Source organism: Polypterus senegalus, chromosome 8, assembly GCF_016835505.1.
Source record: "Polypterus senegalus isolate Bchr_013 chromosome 8, ASM1683550v1, whole genome shotgun sequence".
Lineage (NCBI taxonomy): Eukaryota > Metazoa > Chordata > Cladistia > Polypteriformes > Polypteridae > Polypterus > Polypterus senegalus.
In genome coordinates, this window is record NC_053161.1 from 185,898,525 (window position 1) to 185,918,181 (window position 19,657).

Consider the following 19,657-nt stretch of genomic DNA (forward strand, 5'->3'; position numbering starts at 1 on the left):
AGCTCTATCCTTAGCATCCTTCTCCCAATATACCCAGCATCTCTTCTCTGCACATGTCCAAACCAATGCAATCTCGACTCTCTGACTTTGTCTCCCAACCGTCCAACTTGAGCTGACCCTCTAATGTATGCATTTCTAATCCTATCCATCCTTGTAACACCCAGTGCAAATCTTAGCATCTTTAACTCTGCCACCTCCAGCTCTGTCTCCTGATTTCCGGTCAGTGCCACCGTCTCCAACCCATATAATAGAGCTGGTCTCACTACCATCCTGTAGACCTTCCCTTTCACTCTTGCTGATATCCGTCTGTCACAAATTACTCCTGACACTCTTCTCCACCCATTCCACCCTGCCAGCACTCTCTTCATCACCTCTCATCCACAATCCCTGTTACCCTGTACTGTTGATCCCAAGTATTTAAACTCATCCACATTCGCCAGCTCTACTCCCCTCATCCTCACCATTCCACTGACCTCTCCCTCATTTACACACATGTATTCTGTTTTGCTCCTACTTATCTTCATTCTGCTCCTCTATAGAGCATATCTCCACCTCTCCAGGTTCTCCTCAACCTGCTCCCTTCTATCCCTACTGATCACAATGTCATCAGCAAACATCATAGTCCACGGCAACTCCTGTCTAATCTCGTCTGTCAACCTGTCCGTCAACATTGCAAATAAGTATCCCTGATGTAATCCCACCTACACGTTGAATGCATCCATCGCTCCTAACGCAGACCTCAGAAAGCAGAAGACAGAGCTGGAGGTAGCAGAGTTAAAGATGCTAAGATTTGCATTGGGGGTGAGCTCATGTTGGGTGGTTGAAAGACAAAGTCAGAGAGGCGAGATTGCATTGGTTTGGTCATGTGCAGAAGAGAGATGCAGAGTAATTTGGGAGAAAGATGCTAAGGATAGAGCTGCCAGGGAAAAGGAAAAGAGGAAGGCCTAAGAGAAGGTTTATGGATGTGGTGAGAGAGGACATGCAGGTGATGGGTGTAACAGAGCAAAATGGAGAGGACAGAAAGATATGGAATAAGATGATCCGCTGTGGCGACCCCTAACGGGAGCAGCGGAAAGAAGAAGAGGTGCACAAAATCCCATAGTTCATCGGAGACATTAGATCTTTAGTGTAGGTATAACTATTAGTTTTACAGTTACTTGATTAATAAAGAAAGGCTCAGGCATGTATTTTTCTTTACTATAAATCGCATAGAAATAAGACATATTTATCCAACTCAAGGTCAGGAACAAGTAGAAATAATTGATTTATACACACACTGGGAGGCCAAAATATTAAAGTACCCTTTACTCCTTTTATTTTGCCCAGTCAAAATTCTTGAGTTTTTCTGTAAAAGATAGACTGATTAAGCATCATGAAATGAGCACTGCTAATACAAGAACTCTACCCAATGTTTTTTTAATTTTCAGATTCATTGCAGAAGGACCTGCCATTATATATCAGACATCAAATGCTAGGACTTCAAAATATTTGCTTCACGTCCAGTCCTACTCTGAAGACCACAATCTAGCACAGTTACTAATTGTTCCATATTTTAAAACTGGTACACTAAATAATTTCCCACATCACGGACACACCAAGCAATGGAGTATGTAGTTGTAGGAAGGCGAAGAATTTCTTCCATTTGAAATCAACTATCCCATCCTCTTGTTATTTACAAAGAAGGATGGCACCTCTTGCACACATTTAAATTCAAGAGTCAACAAGTTGTTCTTTATGTTGCTATACAAACGAGACAGGTTCTCCAGTTAAGGTCAGCGATTCAAGCCTCCCTAACTTAAACATATTGATGCTAAATTTCTGCCTTCTTGTTTTTCATCCATAACCTAACCTTTTTTTAAAATCACATTCCTGCTCTCTTATACACATTCCTTTGTCACAAATTGGGTATTTCATCTTGCTAAACACAAAATGGCCATTTTGCTGCAGGTTATCAATACAACAGAGTTTGAAGTAGGGTATGTTTATTTGTTTAAAATGCTATACACTTGCCCCTTTCCTATAACAAAAACGAGGGTTGTCCCTTTGATGTCCAGCAAAAAAGAAGCATTTGAAGAACTATTCAGAATATTTTCTTATGCATTACGCTATTGGAAGACCTCTCACATTTATTGACTCATTTATACTGATTGCTGATTGGAGGCAGGCGTATACAGTGCAATTTTATGGGCTCAAGAAAGGTTGGAGGCCTTCAGAACAAGACACACCCAACTGGGTGCAGTTTTACACTGTGAAGAAGGAGATTTCATGGTATCTCTGTTTTCCCAGCATGTCGACATTAGCTAACTTCTTTATTGGCTTTTGTAGATTAGGCCAGTCAACTGCATTACTTGCAGAATTAGCTGGTAAGACCTCCCAAATGCGAAGAACTTACATGCAAATTTTTTTGACATGTTAAAAAAAAAAAAACATTTGGTGCCTGTAAGCCACTTAGTTTGTGTTTCAACTCCTTTTTAATCTTTAAAGTTTAGTTTTAAATTTTCCTGTAGTCCTTTCAGTTGTTACTTATTTTATTTATGTTATTTATTCATTTATGATAGTTCTCTCTCCCCACCATGGGGATGGAACGGTAAATGCCTGGATCAAAAATATCTCTGAAGTTATCTACCAGCAAATCCCCCAACCTTTTTGGAAGTTCTCCTCACCTCAATCCTAAAACGTCTGCTCTGTGCAAATCGTGTATTTATTTTGGTATACACTTGTGTGTTTTCGACAGATTTCAACATTAGACAAGCTCTGATCCAGGATTCACCCCACGCAAAGTTTCAATCACTTTCCTTTCACAGATTGTGCTTCTTCCATTGTTAGAAAAGAGAAGGTCCAAAAGGTGTTGAGCCAAGTTTTAGGAACTACAGGTAAAATTCCATTACGATGAATATCTTTACAAGGAAACGTTCATGGTCCCGACAGCTTCCCTATATAACAACAGTGTATATAAATCTTGTTACTATGATGTACATTTAGCAGATAATTTCAACAACAAAGTGCCCAAAAGACCTTGAAATGCCTGAATGAATCATCCGCAGAGCAATTAGTTCTGTGGTTGCAGCTCAGTTGTGCACAATGATCCTCAAACAGAAACACTGTTATTTTTTTGTTTCTTTCTTCAAACTTTCCTCATACTTTTTTGCCTTTTTTGTTTCCTGCGGTTTTCAGTGATACCTTTGGCTTATTGCTCGTCAACATTTGAAAAACTTACATTGGAATTTAACTCATTGTCACCCCCCTATAGAAATGGCAGAAACGAAAAACGATAACCGTTCATATTAGGAAAAAAAAAACTTTACATTTTTGCAGCTATCGATTACGGCAAAAAGTTAAAAAAAAAAAAAAAAAGATGTTGCCATTGAAGTTGGAATTTTGCCATCAACACTGTCAACTTTCTTGAAAGACGGAGCAAAAAAAGAAGAAAAATCTCGGGTTGGCAATATATGTGTACTGCTGCATTTGAAGACGCCGAAAAAGCTGTTTTTATGTGTTTCAGTGATGCTCGTTCAAGAAACATTCCTATTAATGTGGCACTCATTCAAGAAAATGTGAAGTTTGAAAACTCTCTTGGGCCCTCCTCCAACTAGAGAGCACGCCAAAGAGTGCCTCAAATTTCAAACTCTGTGTCTATGGAAGACTGTTTATCTGTTGTCGGGGCAACAGTCGGCTCAAAGCTGTGCTGCGTCTCTCCACCAAAGCAAACAGAAAAGATATCAATGGGTGATATGCAAGGAACATTGTAAATGCAGGTAACAGGTAACTTGATCACTGATCTGGCCACGATCCTGCCTGACTGCTGTGTCTGAGTATAGCAGAGTGGCATATCACGCTACAATAAATAAGTGTGCCGTTCCTGTTTCAAGCTAAATAAAGCTGGTTTTGCAAAAGTACTGAGACTCAGCCTCGTGTTTTGGGGTGCAAGACAGGAACTTATAGCGTGAACCCGATCTTTTATGATTTGCTTCTGTGTTGCTTCACTACAAGACAGCGCTATGAGCCTGTTGTTACTTTACCCCGGCAACGGACAAACAATCTTCCAAAGATGCAGCATTCGTGTTTTGGGATACACTTCAACATGTCATTCCCGTTGGGTGGGGAGTGGGGGGGGAGGTCTTAAAAGAGTTCAGAAACCTCACAATAAGAAGAAAGAAAAGATGATTCAGATCCTAATTGATAACTGTGTTGCCCACAACATGCTTCCACATTTAGACAATGTTTTCGTTGAATTCCTCCCACCCAAATGCACAGTAGTGCTTCAGCAATTGGATTTGGGCATCATTTGCACCCTGAAAATGTTTTTATCGCAAGGAAATGCTGAGGAAAATTATCATCAGCATAACTGGTAGGCAGGAGGAGATTAAAATTAACCAAAAGAAGCTATTGAAATGATTGTAAAATGTGTGGACTCAAGTTTAAGAAAGCACTATAGTAACAAATACAGAATTTCATTACAACAAAATTTTCATTACGAAATATTTTTTAGGTCCCCTAGGAGTTTGTTGTAACGGAATTTTACCTGTATATTCTTACCATTAATTGATAATATAATGACAGATGTTGAGTCTGCCCAAAATACCTTCTTTCAGGCTGTGTGTGTGTATGTTCCTCCTAGCATCCGTTCATTATCCAACCTGCTATATAAAGCAAATATTGGAACTGTGTCATCTGACCACAGAGTTTAAAGATACTTCAGCCAAAGTTTTTGGTGGAAAAGTATGCATGAAGATGTTTGGGATTATACAGGCTACATGTTGGACTGCTCTGGTACAATTAAGTTCATGGGAGCAGTAAACCATTGACTTTATTACTGATATGCCTTCCTCCAAGGGTTTTAATACCATTTTTGTGAAGGTAGATTGAGTTTTGACATGTGTGCATCGTATTCCCTTCTACTAAACACCTGGCAGATGTCTTTCTTTTTTTTTTTTTTTTTAATTAATTTTATTGCAATCCATACAAAGCAATCAAGTTTTTACAAAAAGAAGAATTGAGTTAAGAACAGATCGATCCCCACCCCTGAGAGAGAGAGCAAGCCAAACAGTGTAAAATTTAAGGCTTGAAAACATACCTAAATTAATCAATTCTTTGTGCTTTATGAACTTATTTTAAAATATTACTGATTAGATCCTGTCATGTTTTGAAAAAAGTCTGTACAGATCCCCTAACTGAGTATTTGATTTTTTCCAATTTCAAATAATATAACACATCGGTTTCCCACTGACTTAAAAGAGGAGAGTTTGGGTTCTTCCAGTTTATCAGAATGAGTCTATGTGCCAAAAGTGTAGTGAATGCAATCACAATTTGTTTGTCTTTCTCCACTTTAAACCCATCTGGAAGAACCCCAAACACAGCTGTTAATGGGTTAGGAGGGATTGTGAGTCCAAAGCTGTCTGAGAGGTAATTACAAATTTTTGTCCAGAATAATGTTAATTTGGTGCAGGCTCAGAACATGTGACCCAGTGAGGCTGGGGCTTGGTTGCAACGTTCGCAGGTTGGATCATGCCCTGGAAACATTTTGGAGAGTTTTAGTCGAGACAGATGTGCTCGATATATAATTTTGAGTTGTATAATTGTATGCTTTGCATATGGAACTCGAGTGAATTCTCTGCATTGCTACTTTCCACTCCTTTTCTGATATATTAATTGAGAGATCTTTTTCCAGTGTCCTCTTGGATCTTTGAAAGGGAGGGATTGTAAAATGATTTTATATATTGTAGAGATGGAGTCTAAGTCCTTGAGATTGAGCAATATTTTTTCCAGCATGGATGAGGGTGCAAGATGAGGAAAATCTGGAAGGTTCTGTTTAACAAAGTTCCTGATTTAAAGATAATGAAAGAAATGTGTAGCTGGAATGTTAAATTTGGAATGTAATTGTTCGTAGGATGCAAAGATGTTGTCTATATAAAGATCTCTAAGCAAGTTAATTCCAAATTTTTTCCAGATATTAAAAACTGCATATGTTTGTGAAGGTTGAAAGAGGTGGTTCTCTTGCAGGGGTGCCACAGAAAGAAGCTTCTCCGTCTTAAAATGCTGTCTACATTGGTTCCAGATTCTAAGTGAGTGGAGCACAATTGAGTTATTAGTGTATTGCCGGTAACGTGTGTTTATTGGAGCACAGAGCAAAGAATACAAAGAAGTACTGCAGGATTTTACTTCTATTGCGGTCCAAGCCTGTGTATGTTCTTCTATTTGTGTCCAGGTTCTTATCGCCTGTATATTTGCTGCCCAGTAATAAAACTGGAAGTTAGGTAGAGCCATGCCGCCTTCTTCCTTTTGTCTTTGTAGGGTCACTCTTTTGATGCGTGGATGTTTTGAATTCCAAATAAATGAGCTTATTGTTGAATCTAATTGCTTAAAGAATGATTTATTAATGTATATTGGGATGTTTTGAAATAAAAAAAGGAGCTTAGGAAGAATATTCATCTTAACAGAGTTAATTCTTCCAGCTAGCAAAATTTTCTTGATAAAGAGCTTTATGTTTACTTGTGATGTTAACCCCGAGGTATTTAAACTGTTCTGCAATGATAAAAGGTAGGGTATCTAATCTAATATTATATGCTTGAGAGTTCACTGGAAAGAGTACACTTTTATTTAGATTAATTCTGAGACCAGCGATGTTTTGAAATTCTATGAGTGCTGCTAAGACTGCAGGAACAGAATTTTCTGGGTCCGAAATATACAGTACCATATCATCTGCATATAATGTAATTTGATCCATGCACAAATATTCGGGCCAAACCCAAACTTCTCCAGTATAGTAAAAAGGTATTTCCATTCAATCATGTCAAATGCTTTTTCTGCATCCAATGATAATAATATTTCTGGGGTGTTTGATTTAGTTGGTGAGTATATTACATTAAACAGGCATCGAAGATTTGAAGATAAGTGTTGGCCCCTAATAAATCCAGTTTGGTCTTGTGATATTACAGAGGGAGCACTTTCTCCATCCTTCTGGCTATGATTTTAGAGAGTATTTTAACGTCGTTATTCAGAAGTGAAATTGGTCTGTATGATGCACATTGTAATAAGTCCTTATTTTGTTTTGGAAAGACAGTGATTAGTGCTTGGCGAAAGGTTTGTGGAAGAAATTGGTTATCTCTGGCTTCTGTAAATGTTGCTAATAGGAGGGAGCTAGCTGAGCGGAGAATTTCTTGTAAAACTCTGCAGGGTAGCCATCAGGGCCTGCTGCTTTTCCACCTTGGAGTGACTTTATAGCATTTAGTAATTCTGATAACGCCAGACGTTTATCAAGTTCCTCCACACTAAAAGCGTCTATTTGTGGTATCTGTAATGTATCCAAAAAATTCATTAGATTGTGTATTGTCTTCTTTAAACTCAGTAGTATATAGGGATTTATAGCAGTCTCTGAAAGTGTGCATTATATTTTTGTGTTCTCCGTTCGTGTTAGTGATTACCGAGATTGCGTTGCCACTTCTTGCTTGTGAATTTGTTGAGCTAAAAGCTTATTAGCTTTCTCCCCATGTTCATAGTAATGATGTCTGGATTTGTAAATTAGTTGTTCAGTTTCTTTAGTTGTCAAGAGGTTTAATTCTGAATGTAGAGCCTGCCTCCTCCTATGTAGAGTCTCGCTTGGTAGTCTGGCATGTTCTTCATCTATTTTAGTAATTTCGCTTTTTATCTCTGCTACTTTCTTGGCTTTGGATTTATTTCTGTGGGAAAGATATGAGATAATCTGTCCTCTTAAGAAGGCCTTAAGAGTTTCCCAGAGTATTCCTGCAGAGATCTCAGGGGATGTATTTGTCTCTAGAAAGAATTTTTTTTGTTTGGATATAAATTCAGTACAATTCTCGTCAGCTAATAGAAGTGGGTTGAGGCGCCATCTGTGGAGTGAGTTTAGTAATTTCAACTCCAAGATCATAGGTGCATGGTCAGAAATAACAATAGCATCATATTTACAAGATTTAATCTTAGGCAAGAAGTTATTGTCTATAAAGAAGTAATCAATCCTTGAGTAGCAATGATGTACTGGTGAGTAGAAAGAATATGTTCTTGAATTTGGGTTTAAAAACCTCCAGGGATCTGATAAGTTGTGATCAGTTATAAACTTTGTAATTATCTTTGCAGTGTTAGTTGCCGTTCCCCCTGTGGAGGAAGTCCTATCTAAAAGTGGATTTAAAACACAATTAAAGTCCCCAGCCATTATAACTTTATGAGTGTTCAGATTGGGAATGGATGCAAATAAATTTTGTATAAATTCCTTATCATCAACATTAGGTGCATAAACATTTATCAAAATAATTTTACAATTAGATAAGTCTCCCATGACAATCTCATATCTCCCTTCAGGATCCAATACTACATCTGATGCTACAAATGGTACTGTTCTATGTATGAGAATTCCCACACCTTTAGTTTTCTTCGTAAAACTAGAATGGAACATTTGACCAGTCCAGTCTTTTGCAGCGGAACTGATCCTTGCTTAGTAAGTGGGTTTCCTGTAAAAATACTATCTTAGCATTTAGACCTGTTAGGTGAGAAAGTACTTTAACACTCCAGCTTACGAAGTTAACTGTCCCATCATGGAGACACTGATTCTGAGTTTTTGATGTCATTTTATAGTCTTAACTGAAAGTGAGATAGTTTAGGTCTTAATTTCCTATTGCCCCAAGAGTTGTTGCCATGCAGCTTATTATTACGTTGATAGTTATAATTATAAAGATTGAGAGGATAGATTAGGTATAGATCAAGCCTGCTCTGTTTCTCTCCCCCCCTTAACCCCCACACTCCTGTTTTGCCTCCCCAAGTAAGGCTAAAACCCACTTCACGCAGTCCCAGTCCTCTGACAAACCCAGAGACAGAGCACGTCCAAAGCACAACAAGCCCCCATGCAGTGGCGCCTTAGGGTTAAAAGATAGAGATATTTGTTACCAATCCATCCATCCATCCATTTTCTAACCCGCTGAATCCGAATACAGGGTCACGGGGGTCTGCTGGAGCCAATCCCAGCCAACACAGGGCACAAGGCAGGAACCAATCCTGAGCAGGGTGCCAACCCACCGCAGGACACACACTAACACACCCACACACCAAGCACACACTAGGGCCAATTTAGAATCGCCAATCCACCTAACCTGCATGTCTTTGGATTGTGGGAGGAAACCGAGCGCCCGGAGGAAACCCACGCAGACACGGGAGAACATGCAAACTCCACGCAGGGAGGACCCGGGAAGCGAACCCGGGTCTCCTAACTGCGAGGCAGCAGCGCTACCACTGCGCCACCGTGCCGCCTTGTTACCAATATAGTCTTTAAAAAAGAAAAATAAAATAAAAAAAAAAGAATTTTGCACTTAAAATATATATATAGTCTTCAGCAATTTTAGTGCATTAAGATGATACACCCAGATAATAAACCTGGGTGATGGTGTTAAAGATGTGTCCAAAATAAGCATAACAAGTCTTAATGCAGTAATAGCAATAACAGTAAACCAAGGGTATGATATTGAACAGTCTCTTTTAGGGTTCACATGAAATAATTAGAAAAGAAAAAAGAGAAAAAAAAGGAGGAAAAAGTAATTAAGCACAATAAAACATAAACAGATAGCGCCCTAGTAATACTAAGTAATAATAAGAATATATGAGAATACAGTATATGCTGATAAAAAAAACCCGTATTTTAAAATGAATAGATCAGACAGTAGATTATTAATCTTAGCTTTATCATTTACCGCCATTACTCACTATTATGTATCAGAATAGTCCCGGGATCAGCTTTCTTAATTCATTTTCTGCTTCTTCCTTGCTAGCGAAGACATAGAATTGACTCTGCCATTCCACTTTCAGTTTTGCTGGATACAGGAGGCTGTATTTGACACTGGCTTGCTGTAGCCACTGTTTAATATTATAGAAGGCTGCGCGTTTAGTAGCTGTTGCTGGAGAGAAGTCAGAGAAGATACGAATGTGGTTATTTTCATATATAATATCTTCCTTGTTTCTGAGGAGTGCCATCACCTCTAGCTTAAATGATAATCGTTCCAAATGAACTATAAAAGATCTTGGTCGGGGTGTGATGGTGTTTGATCCGCGTACGCGTTAAGCCACTGCTATCTCAGATTCTGCTTTAAAGTCGTCCCCGATTATTTTAGAAAAAAGTTCAGCTGCGAATTTCACAGGGTTTGAACTTTCTCGATTCTCCGGCAGACCTTCAATTCTGACATTATACCTTCTACCTTCTATATCTTCTAAAGCATCCAGTCTGTCTCCAAGTTTTTCTCGGAGTTTTTTGCATTCGGAACTGTCATTTACTTTTGCTCTTTCCTCGGCACTGGCAGCTGAATGTTCGGCCATTTCGATCCGATTCGTGAATGTCTCCTTAAGATGCTCCAATTGATCAGCAAGCGTGCTCAGTTTAACCGAGTTTTCCTGATTGCGCTCTTCAATTTTACCCAGCACCTGTCGAAGCTCGAGTTGTTCCTCTTGAGGCAGCCTTTCATTTGCCTGTTGGATTTCCTGTCGCAGACATTCATTGGCCTGTTTCAATTCCTGTTTCAGTCTCTCAAATGCCTTTGCTGTTGCTTTCTCATTAGCCTTCTCGCTTTTCTTTATATCTTGCGTGAGCTCAGCGAGCAGCACCTTCAGTTCAAATTGTTCAATGTTGCTTTCTTGTACCGTAGATGAAGCAGCAGACTTTGCTGAAGCCGGTGTCCCCGCTGCTCCAGGCTCGAGTAATTGCGTAATTGAAGCTGCGGACTTCACAACCCTTTCCAGTTTCAGGTAATCTTCTACAATCGGCGAGCTATCCAGATCTGCACTCACGATCGCACCTTCGCTCCCCTTTTCGCTCTCAGCCGGCGACGATGTAGCGGAACGAGGAGTCCGTGCTTTCGCCCATCTGATCCAGGTCTGTCTCTGATAGGCCGTATCTTGAACTGGGGCTTGCTGATCGCAGCTTGGATGTAGCTTTAGTTTTCGATTCTTTCGAACCCCCCTTCTTGTTGGCCATGTTTATATGTGCTTACATATACTGTAGCAGTCCCTCTCGGGTTGAATAAATACAGGATATGTCAGGATAATAAGCAAATAATATGAAAAATAACACCACTGTTAGCGGAGCTCCACTTCAGACGTCCATCTCTCGCATCGGACGAGACCAAATGTCTTTCTAGAAAACACTGATAGTATCTATCTATGGTTTTCTGTATCAAGATGTATCAAACCGTGGGCTTCTATTTATTTCTCGCTTCTAGGAGCTATTCTGTCAGAGATTTGGTTATTCTATAAAACTTAAAATGTTTGGTTATCTGCCAGAAGCTAATGGGCAAATGTAAAGAATTAACAGAGGCCTACAGAAACACTTGTGCTGTTTGATTGGTCCAAGATGACTCGGTTGAGTTTCTACCCATTGCTGACTCTGCTAGGAATGTACCAGGTCATGTTTTGTACTATAACACCCAAACACTCACTGTATTTTTTTTATTTTGATAAGTCGTGTTACTCTTCCATCAATCACATAATTTGTGGACATTTTGTGACTGCTGACGCGGCTCAGCTCTATCACATGATGTCATATTGCCTCCTTATTTAAGATGGTGGCATGGTATCCTCACTTGTCTAGCTTTGTCATAATTGGCCGTGTTCTTAATATTTGATTTTCATTGACAGATACTATTTTGTTTCATTTATGTTAATCAGTTTAAAACGGCTCATTATGTGATTAATCATTTGTAAAATGTTTCATTAGATCATACCTGTGAATTTATTAGAGCCACCACTCAGTGAACAGTGCTACAAAATAAAAATTACCTGAACTGAATCAACATTTTTTTCTACTGCTTTAAAATGGATGAGAATTTCAAAAAGATTTCAAGTACTGTACCAACTTGTATTTTCAAAAACTTCACAAATAAAAAAGCCACCACATCACAAAGATCAGCCCCTTTTCATACTGGATTGACAGCAAACAGGAAATGGCGAAAAGCATCAAAATCCTTTCAAACTAATTTCATAGAATGTTTCACACGTTTTAGATGAAATCCTGCTTTAACTAACAATTTTGTTTCTTTAACTCAGTAAAGTTCAGTGAACCAATTTTCTTCACATTCACAAAGTCTTTGCAATTTCAGAATATCTAATGATAAATGTGAACAGGACTGGTTTATCTATTCACAGGTTTTGCACTCCACTGATGCACAGAGATTCTTGCACACAGGCAGATGTGAAACACTTTCATTCAGAGGGGTCTAAATTGTGCAAATTTATTGAACAGTCAAATGGGTGACATGTCTACTCCACAATACTACATGTGGAGAAAGTAAAAAGGCAATACATTATTGTTTGAAAGGGTTTCTTTAAAGAAAGCTACAAGCAAACAGATTTGACTTCTCTTTAATTTGTCTAAAATCTATTAAAAGGGTTTCTTCATAATAAAGACATTAAGCTAGTGATTATTATTAAAAAGAGATACAACCCAAACCAAGGAAATTGCAAACTGAAAAAACTGCAAGAACAACTCAGCCATGCCTCCTCATTCCAATCCAAAGGATTAATTATTCCTTTTCCTTATACTTTAAAAATGAAACCCGTATTTTTTTAAAAAAGCCTTTGTTTCTAAGCAGAGTGAAAATGCAAGAAAGCACCCTTCAGGTAAATCATAACTGCCTTATTTTATTTTAGCACATACCTTCTCCAGTTTGATTTGGACACAATTTCTTCTCGGGGCTCACTGTGTTAGTCTTCGAGGATTCTGACGGCTTGTGGGCATTACTGTCCTTCAAGGAGCAGCGTCTGCCCAAACTGGAGCCCAATCTGTTTAAGTCTTCATCTGGGTCCATATATTGAGGATTACAGTCTTTCACCTTAATACGGTTTATAATTTTGTGGGGTCTCTGAATGTTAGTCCTACCCTTTCTTTTGTTCCTCTTTTCAATGACATCCTCTTCACGTTGACATTCTTTCTGTAAACTCTTCTGGCCAGCTGGATACATTTTTGGCATCTTCTTCTTTTTCTCTGTAAAGAACACAGGGTGTAATTAATTCAGAAGTGCAATACAAATGTAACACATTTAAATCCCATTTTTTTCTATGTCCTCATCAGTTAAGAAAGAAGCCAAGTCAAGTTATTCACCGAGACCACATGGGCAGAGTAAGTAATCAATCTTCATACCAGGTGACCAGATATGAAACAAACAGTCTCAGGGAGTGTTTACTGCCTTTACGACACACCATTATGACTCTGCGCCATCTGTTCATATTAGAGATGTTATGATATTAGAACTTTTGTATGTCATACTAATACAACACAATTTTACAATGCTGGACACCCTTTGATACCACAACAAACACAGAAATCCTATTCACTCCCCATTAAAGAAGTACTGGTATTCATAAATCTCAAAATATAATGCAAGCCTTGAAATGTAATGCGAGGCAGGGATGGAGATCCCCCAGTGCAACAGCACAAGGTAGGGTTACAGTCTTGGTGGGAGTTTCAGCACAGAGTTTATAAAGAATGATATATCATGAACTGTCTGATTTATCTTAGCATGTGCACATTTCTAATCATTCTCAGACAGTAGCTGAAAAACACTGCTTAAAATCCAAACTAAAAATTCAAAACATTATTATACTGTTGAATTACTGAATTCCAAGATTATTCAGGATACTTTTATTTAAATAAAAACTCTAAGATGTTTTTGTAACAACATGGTTTTAAAGTCTACTTAATCACAGACCCATTGTAACAAGATGTAACAAGATTAAGCTTAGACCTGAACTTTCTTATTATACATTTTCCATTTTTTGCTATTTTAATTTTCTTTTTTGCATGAACTGTTTTACTTTGAAACTTAACTAAACTTTTAAAAACGAAGATATTTTGTCTGTGGAATAATTTCTGAGTGTCAGGCTTTTGTTGAATCCCACTTTTTAAGTTAGAGCTGCTGAACTTTGGTAACCCTGGGAAAACGCAGCTACATTTTCGTCAGAAAACTTGTCACCTGAAGGCCTTGAATTTGAACTGGAATCTACCATCTGAGGACAGAGGATGCTTCTGCGCCAGAACTCGTCAACGAAAGAAAAAGAACTGAGTCATTCCGAGGTACTGGGCTCTTATCTTCTACCTGTGCATTATCGTAAATGAAAGCAAGGTCACCGTACCTGAACATAAGAAGATTTTAAGAGACTGTGATATTATAAAAGACATTGTGGATGATCGCTTGTGTTTTATCCCCGAGTCATTGAAGCCTCGCTATAAGGAAGTATCCTCTTTGTTGGAACGTTCCGATTGTGATGAAGTTGCTGTCAGGAAAGCCAGCTGTCAGTCATTCGAGCCGTTGTCATGGCAATGCCTAAGCACAGCTCAAGTGAAGTTAGTAGTGATTAGAGTATGGATTCAAAGCCAGAGAATGTAATTGGAGACCTTAAAGATCATATAAGTAGAAGGAAAGATCAGCTCTCTGTGCTTATGGCTGAAATCAACAGCCGTAAAGATTCTAAAGAAAATCTTGCAGAAGTAGCACAAAGGCTTAGAATCTTTCGTGATACGCACAGTCAGACTGAGGAGTCGAATAAAAGATTACTTAGTAAAGAAAGCGCAATTAAGAAACAGAAAATGACATTCGCAGAAAGCTCTAAAAAATGGAACGAATTTATTGAAATTACAGTAGCGTGGCTGAAAGATACAAATAGCCTGTTAACCCGTTCATCTGATGAACAGCTAGTTAATCAATTCGAAGAGATGCAATTGCAAGAATGGAATCGTACAAAGTCAAAGGTACGACAAACTTCGCCTCAGTTAAAACATGCTCTCAAAAAGAAATGCGACTTATCAGAACAGCAAACCGCTGCAGCATCAACATCTTCTACAGAAGTGGTGGTTGAACAATCGACACTTGATAGAATCCTACAAAGGTTAGATGATCTCCAGTCCGAAAGGCAGGTACGGCCAGTAACTGCCTCAAGACAGCCATTGTTCTACAGACACGATCTTACTGATATGTTATTTCAGAATAAAGCCGAATATCAAAAAAATTAATCCGAATGTCAGAAAGTAATCACTGAATTGGCTAAATCGCTAAATGATCAAAAAATTGCACCTGCTCCAACACCTCCTGTGCCGCGTGGTGAAGTACCACACAGACAGGTCCCTTTATTTTCAGGTGACCCACTGGCTTATGCAAATTTTATCAGAGCCTTTGATCACGCGGTCGGTGATGTATTAGCAGACCCACAAGATAAATTAGATTACTTGATTCAATATACAGGAGGTTCAGCTCGAGAAACGATTAATGGTTGTGCACGATTGCCACCAGATGAAGGTTATAAAAAAGCTAGAAAGCAACTTGAAAGTTACTATGGCAACCAAGTGTTTGTAATAGATGCCTACATAAGTAAGGCATTGAAATGGCCTCAAATAAAACAAGATGATGGAGAGGCCTTGAGAGACTATGCAACCTTTCTTGATAACTGTATGGACTCTATGACTAAAGCAAGACATCGAGCTGCATTTAATAGCAATGAAAATCTCCGTACTATACTCTCAAAGCTCCTACGTATGCCACAAAGTATGTGAAGTAACGTAGCTTATGAAATTGAAATAGAAGAAGATAGAGAGATTGACATTAGCAATTTAACTATCTTTTTACATAAACAGGCTAAGATATTTATGCATCCTATTTATGGCAGGAAAGAGAAAAAGGAAAAGACTGACAAGCTTGGGTCTCCTCAGAAGTACGGACAGAGATCAGGAGGTATTTTTACCACAAATATTTCCAGTGCTGATGAAAAGGAGTCAAGAGAAACCTCAGTTAAAAAGACTGTTAACGATACATGTGCATTTAAAAGCCTTGTGTATTCTGCAATGACCAGCATATCCTCGCTGAATGTAGTAAAATCAAAGAACTGCCACATAAAGAAAGAATTGACTTTTTAAAATCTAAAGGTTTATGTTTTCATTGTCTCAAACAGGGGCACCTTGTTAAGAACTGTAAAGAAAGAATGAAATGTCAAACATGTTCTTTTCAGCACCCAGATATCCTGCACATCAAAAAAAGAGAGTGGAACAGAATCTAAAGCTACAGCTAGTGTGACAACACCTACTGAAAAGGAAACTTAGACTGGAACTTGTGCCTTTACTGGGGTCGGAGAAGAATGTGCACGGCAAGTAGTTCCTGTTAAGGTAAAATCTAAGAAGAGCGAGAGGTATGTAGAAACATACGCCTTTATAGGCCTCGGCAGTACAGTAACAATCTGCACTGAAAGGCTCCAGAGACAATTAAGCCTTCAAGGGAGAAGGACGCAAGTATTCCTTAAAACAATAAGTAATTATTATGATGATTCAAAAACGCTAACCCAATGTTCTGTCTTATCAGATTTACAGGTCTGTGGTCTCAATGATGTTGAATATATTGATTTGCCAAAGGTCTTCACACAGGTCTCCATTCCAGTGAACAGAGAAAGTATTCCACTACAAGAAGATATCGATAAGTGGGCATATCTTAAAGAGGTACGTCTATCTCATATTGACTCTGAAGTTGATCTTTTAAATAGGAATCAACTACCCAGAAATTTTCGAGCAGTCACTATTCATATCTAGCCAAGAAGGTGGACCCCATGCTATGAAGACTGCACTTGGATGGGCAGTTGGTGGACCATACAAAGAGGTAGATGACCCTGCAAAACAAAGTGGTAAGATGCCCAAACAGTCAATCATTCGTGTGTCAATAACAGAGACTGAAGACATGTTGCTAAACAGTATAACACAGATTGCAAGAGCGCATCTGTGAAAAAAAGGAGATGTCAGGGGAGGACATCAAGTTCTTACACATAGCCTCAGAATCTGCAAGACTGGTAGGTGGCCACTATTGTTTAAATTTGCCTTTGAAGGATGAAACACTTAAAATGCCAAACAATGCTGTATTGCTGAACAGCGTGCTATTGAACTCAAAAGAAAACTGAGCAAAAATTCTGGTTTCCATGAAGACTATAAAGCCTTCATGAAAGACATTATAGACAATGGTTATGCTGTTAAAGTACCCAAAGAACGCCTGAATTGCAATGAAGGCAGAGTGTGGTATATCCCACATCATGGTGTATCATCCAAAGAAAAATAAGATTCAAGTGGTCTTTGACTGCACTGCCACCTACCAGGGGATTTCACTTAATGAACAATTACTAAAAGGCCCTGACCTAACTAACACACTCATTGGTGTCCTTACAAGATTCAGAAAGCAGCCAGTAGCTTTAATAGCAGACATTAAGTCAATGTTCTACCATGTTAAGGTACCAGATAAAGACACAGATCTTTTACGCTTTTTATGGTGTCCTGAAGGTAATCTAAGTAAAGACCTTGAAGAATTCAAAATTACAGTACATCTTTTTGGTGCTACTTCTTCACCCAGTTGTGCTTCTTATGCTTTTGTAGAACAGCTGAAGATGCCAGAGATACATTTCCTGAGGAAGCTGTTAACACCGTTCTCAACAACTTCTACGTGGATGACTGTTTAAGGTCAGTGACAACAGAAGAACAAGCAATAAAGCTGGCAAAGGACCTCCAAGCTCTATGCCTCAAAGGAGGATTCCATTTGACTAAGTGGGTGAGTAACAACAGAGAAGTTTTATTGTCCATACCTGAAGAAGACAGAGCTCATGAACAAAAGGACTTAGATTTGAGCCACAGTCTCCTTTCCACAGAGTGTGCTCTGGGTGTCCAGTGGTGCACAGAAACGGACAGTTTCAAATTTCAGATTAAGTTACAAAACAAGCACGTTACAAGGCGTGGTATCCTGTCTGTTGCTAGCTCAGTTTATGATCCACTTGGTTTTCTAGCACCGTCCTTACTGCCAGCAAAACTTATTCTGAGAGACATATGCAAAGAGAAATTTGGGTGGGATGAAGAAGTAGAAGTCAAACACATTCAGAAATGGAAAAAATGGATGGATGATTTGAAGTTACTTACAGACTGTAAAGTGAACAGATGCTTCAAACCTACTGGGTTTGGAACCATAAAGACAGCACAAATACACCATTTTGCAGATGCCAGTGAAGATGGATATGGCACTGTCACTTACCTTGTCTTAACCAATGAAGAAGGCAAAAAACATTGTCCATTCCTGATGGGCAAGTCAAGAGTTGCACCATTGAAGGAGGTCACGATTCCAAGAATGGAGCTGACAGCAGCCATTGTGGCAGTAAAAATGGACAAAATGATTAACGGTGAACTTCAAATGCCCTTACGAGAATCTACATTTTGGACTGACAGCACCACGGTGCTCATATATATTCCGGCACCGCATCCGAGTGGCAACCTTTCCAGCAGCTCCGTGTATGACTTTATCTTTTTACCTTTTTTTTCTATTTTTTCTATTTCACTGATCTCTTCTACCACTTTCTTTTATGTGGAATCGCTCCCGGGACACTTTTTACTATTTGACATGGATTTTTACACTCCAAGACTCGCCTATTCAAGTAGTCAACTTAAAGGACTGAGAAGAAATGCTCATGCCGGTGTGGTTCCTTATTTACCTGACGAGGTAAGAAGACGATATCGGGGCAGCCGAGCCGGCGCAAAGATAAAAGATAAGATCAAAGCCAGGCAAACAGAGAGAAAATGGCGTTATAAACCGTCGGTGCCTTCTGTGATCCTGGGAAATGTGAACTCACTACCAAATAAGATCGACGAACTGGCTGTGCTGGTGAAAAATGTCAGAGCCTACAGAAAATGCAGCTATCATCCCAGATGCTAACGTGGAGCTACCCGGGTTTAGCACAGTTAGAGCGGACAGAGACGCAAGTACCTGTGGGAAGAAAAAAGGAGGAGGACTTTTTCTCTATGTGAACACAAAGGTGGTGCAACCCTGGACATGTAAACGTTAAAATCTCCAATTGCTGCAGGGACATCGAACTGTTGGCTGTACGTCTGCGTTCCTATTACTTGCCCAGAGAGTTTGGACACGTCATTGTTGTTATTGTTTACATACCCCCTCAAGCGAAGCGTGCAAAAGTTTGCTGATGACACTGCTATTGTGGGCTGCATCAGGAGTGGGCAGGAGGAGGAGTACAGGAAGCTAATCAAAGACTTTGTGAAATGGTGCGACTTAAACCACTTACACCTTAACACCAGCAAGACCAAGGAGCTGGTGGTGGATTTTAGGAGGCCCAGGCCCCTCATGGATCCTGTGATCATCAGAGGAGACTGTGTGCAGAGGGTGCAGACCTTTAAATATCTGGGAGTGCAGCTGGATGACAAATTGGACTGGACTGTCAATACTGATGCTCTATGTAAGAAAGGACAGAGCAGACTATATTTTCTGAGAAGGTTGGCGTCCTTCAACATCTGCAATAAGATGCTGCAGATGTTCTACCAGACGGTTGTGACGAGTGCCCTCTTCTATGTGGTGGTGTGCTGGGAAGGCAGCATAAATATGAAAGACGCCTCACGCCTGGACAAACTTGTTAGGAAGGCAGGCTCTATTGTAGGAGTAAAGTTTGACAGTTTAACATCTGGAGCAGAGTGACGGGCATTATGCAAACTCCTGTCAATCATGAAGAATCCACTGCATCCACTGAACAGTGTCATCTCCAGGCAGAGGAGTAGCTTCAGTGACAGACTTTTGTCACCGTCCTGCTCCACTGACAGACTGAGGAAATCGTTCCTCCCCCACACTATGCGACTCTTCAATTCCACCGGGGGAGTAAA

General features: G+C 39.3%; 2 protein-coding genes across 2 annotated transcripts in view; one reads left to right on the forward strand and one right to left on the reverse strand.

Moving 5' to 3' along the window:
- The window catches only part of LOC120533516 (gastrula zinc finger protein XlCGF57.1-like), a 695,777-nt gene that overhangs the window by 438,764 nt on the left and 237,356 nt on the right, over positions 1-19,657 (forward strand). The gene's annotated exons all lie outside the window — the stretch shown is intronic.
- LOC120534762 (zinc finger protein 83-like) overlaps positions 1-19,657 on the reverse strand; it is a 49,603-nt gene that overhangs the window by 4,014 nt on the left and 25,932 nt on the right. The window contains exon 3 of the mRNA XM_039762342.1: positions 12,644-12,970. Coding sequence (XP_039618276.1) covers positions 12,644-12,970 — 327 coding nt within the window. The remainder of the gene's footprint in view (positions 1-12,643; positions 12,971-19,657) is intronic.